General features: G+C 44.3%; 1 protein-coding gene across 1 annotated transcript; it reads left to right on the top strand.

Moving 5' to 3' along the window:
• Positions 1-691: 691 nt before the first annotated feature.
• On the top strand, positions 692-1156 carry hoatz (HOATZ cilia and flagella associated protein). Its single transcript, XM_041957928.1, has one exon. It carries the CDS (start codon positions 692-694, stop codon positions 1154-1156), a length of 465 nt encoding a protein of 154 aa, XP_041813862.1.
• Positions 1157-3369: the final 2213 nt, after the last annotated feature.

Below are 3369 nucleotides of genomic sequence, written 5' to 3'. Positions count from 1 at the left end.
TGATGATGATGCTGTCGTCCTTCCTCCTCCACGCTATTTAAACAGGCCCGCGACACCTGGGGGTGGAGCAGTGGCGCGCGAGCCTCCTCATTGCCAAAGTTGGCAGCAGCCACGAGCGACGTCCGTCCAGCCAATCAGAGCGAGAGGAGAGGTTTAATTGCTCTGCCTTCAAATTAAAAGCTTTGAATAATTGTGTGCATGATTATATTTGACTGTTGGACTGATGAGTACATAAAGCCCATTTATTTAAGCAGTGAACTTTGTACTTTTACTCCATTAAATACATTAAGATTCATACAAAAGATTAGTTTAGAAACTATAATACATTTTAATAGATGGAACTGTCCAACAGTACAGAAAATAGTTCAGATCATCTCCACACACGCCACCTACTACAGTAAAATAAATGCATCTGTAATACTAATGTAAAATTGAGGCTACTTGTGTATGTTAACATTGTTGTGTCTTTATTTTTCTCCTAAAATAACAGTAAATCGTGGCCTGTTTGAGGCGCATCTCTCCCAGTTGATCCTCATGGTCTGGTTCTTGGTCACGCTGGCTTGCCGTAGAGTCTCGTTTCCATGGTGACCATATTAAACACGCAGGTCCCTTCACTCATTTTACTTGCCATCAGTTAACTGAATTAGTCCCAATTTCTTTTGTAATTAATCTTTTCTGTCCTAACAGTAAAATGTCTGAGGCTCCGGAGCAGGAGGACTTTGAGAAGCTCCACACCGTGTTTGACGGCTCTTCTCCGGAGGACGTGTCCCACGCCCGGCAGCTGTGGAGCTCGCTGTCCCTGCTGCCGCCGCTGGAGTCCCGGCTGGTGTCCGCAGATATCCGGCAGAGACTGCCGGTGTCCCGGCCGCAGCGCAGCGCCGCCGCCGCCGCCGCTCCGGGTCTCTGCGCACCGCTGCCGCCGCGCGTCCCCGCGCTCCGGCAGAGGCAGGAGGAGAGACAGCGGTACGCGGCCATGGCCGACCAGAGGAGGGAGATCCTGGCCCTGCTGGGGAGGCAGAGGGAGCGGAGGATCCAGAAGGAGCTGATCTCTGTGGCCTTTAAGCCGAAGGTGAAGTCCGGCACAGAGAAACTGCTGAAGCTCCAGAAACCTTCAGACTGTGAGGTGGACGAGGAGCTGGTGAAGCAGCTGCAGTAGACCAGGACCGGGACTGAGTCCACATGAGGGAACAAATATATCAGCATTAACAAGCAAACCAGAACTAGTCTGGTTTGTAGGAGGATTTCCTACCTGAAAAGTTCCTACTGAACAGTTCTGGACTGAGGTGAAATATACTTGAGTACATTTACTCGAGTACTGAACTCCAGTAAATTTGTGAGGTACTTGCACTTATGCTACTTAATATTTTTACTCCACTACATTTTTTTGACAACTTTAAATACTGCAGATTCAGATTAACACAAAATCTAAATGAAAATATACATTTTGACGTATGACTGAAGGTGAAGCTGTGCAGCAGCAGGTGAAGTGATCAGTTCCACCTTAACCAGCTGCAACATTAATGGACTTTAATGCATCAATAACTAAAACTCACTGATTAACAGTACATGATGCTGACACAGGAGGACCTTCACTTCTGAAACTTTAAATAGATTTTGATGCTGATACTTTTGAACTTACTTTAAGTTCTTCTAATACTACTATGTACTATTACTCCTTAAGATTTTCAATGCACAACTTTTACTTGTAAGTACTTTTACATTGACTTCAGTGAATTACTTTAACTGTAGTAACACATCTGAACACTCTCCCACCGCTGACAGCTGACCCAGTTATCACACCAACATGCAAATGACCTGATTCTGTGCTGCTGGATCACAATCGTCACTGGAGAACTGACCCTTCTTTAACGGCATGCAATCATTTGTCAAAATGTCTGCAAAGAAAAAGACACCAGAGTTTAGAAAAATATGTACTTTCGAAGGCATTTAAAGTGAAAAATAGAATTAAAGCTTTGGTGTGAACGAGAGGCTCAAACACAGGTTTGCTAAATATCCTCATACGTGATTTTTGCTACGTTGCTAACGTTTGCTGGTTCATTTGCTGGTTCCAGCTTCTTCATTGTGAGAACTTGCTGCTGTCCGTGGTCTCGTGATGGGACGCTAAACATCTTTACGTTTTGGGAGTGTTGTGGGCGAAACAAGACGTCGCCCCGGGCTCTGGTCTCCTGAAGGACCCCTCTGATTCTATATTCCTGTCAGATTGAATTGCCTGATTGTGTTTCATGTCTCAAACTCTCACTGGTGTCAGCCCGAGCCAGTACACAGCAGTTTGCTTCAAACAGCATTACGTAACGTGAAGTGAAGCCTGTGTGGATATTCAAATTCCAAATATCCAGTGGAGAAGGCCCAACCATAATAGGATAAGAAGCGGCCTGCTGGCTGTTGACTTTAGCTAATTTGGTTAAAGTTTTCAAAGCACAAAGCGCACACAGAAGCCTGTCGTCTGCAAACGCTCTTTAACCTCTCAAACCTCCAGCATCCATGTGAGTCACACTGAAGGAACTTTAACACGATCCTCCACCATGAATCTATCTCGAGTCGAACAGTCCTCGTCTGCACCGCCTATAAGGAGTCTATAGTTTCCTCACTGTTAGAGAAAAGCATGTGATTAACTGGAACTCACTCACAATGAATTGGTGGCAAGTTGTAGTTGTATTCAGACAAAAATCCTACAGTTTGGCACGTTCTGAGGATAGATGGACAGCAGATGAGCTTTGTACAGCCACCTTTAATGCAAAGTTTGTAGCCTGTAATTTTAATAGAAGCTGCAGGCACTGTAGATTATTATATAATATTAATAATTAGTTCTTATGGGCGAACACTATCAAAACATTCACTGAAGCTTCTGAAGTTGTGCTTGTAGCATAAAGCCCTGCTCTGTTCATTTGAATATCAAAGCACAGCAGACGATATTCTACATGTTTATTTCCTATTTTCCAACCTCAGAACAAGACCAGAACCTGCAGAGAATGCAGGCTAACGAGGAACTGTGTGAGTATCCAAAGCCTGCAGCCGTGCTAGCAGCTCATACAGCAGCGCTTTGAGCTAAATGCTGCTAACATCAGCATGCTAACACACAGCGGCAGTGCCATGGATGCTGATACTGATGTTTAGCAGGCAATATTCAGGCCTATAATATTAACCATCTCCGTTTAGCATGTTGGCATGCTAATATTTGCTAACTAAACACAGCAGCCAAGGCTAATGAGAGCTTTGCAGGTGTTTCAATGTGCTAATTTTGACCTGATGATGGAAGTTCACCAAAGATATTGAAATTCATTCTGAGGGGAAGAAGAATGTTTTGTAGAAAATATGTTGATCCTTCAAAAACCTGTGGAGACATTTCAC

This window comes from Chelmon rostratus, chromosome 17, assembly GCF_017976325.1.
Source record: "Chelmon rostratus isolate fCheRos1 chromosome 17, fCheRos1.pri, whole genome shotgun sequence".
Classification (NCBI taxonomy): domain Eukaryota; kingdom Metazoa; phylum Chordata; class Actinopteri; order Chaetodontiformes; family Chaetodontidae; genus Chelmon; species Chelmon rostratus.
Note: the sequence above shows the minus strand (reverse complement) of the source record. Positions and strands in the feature narration are given on the sequence as shown.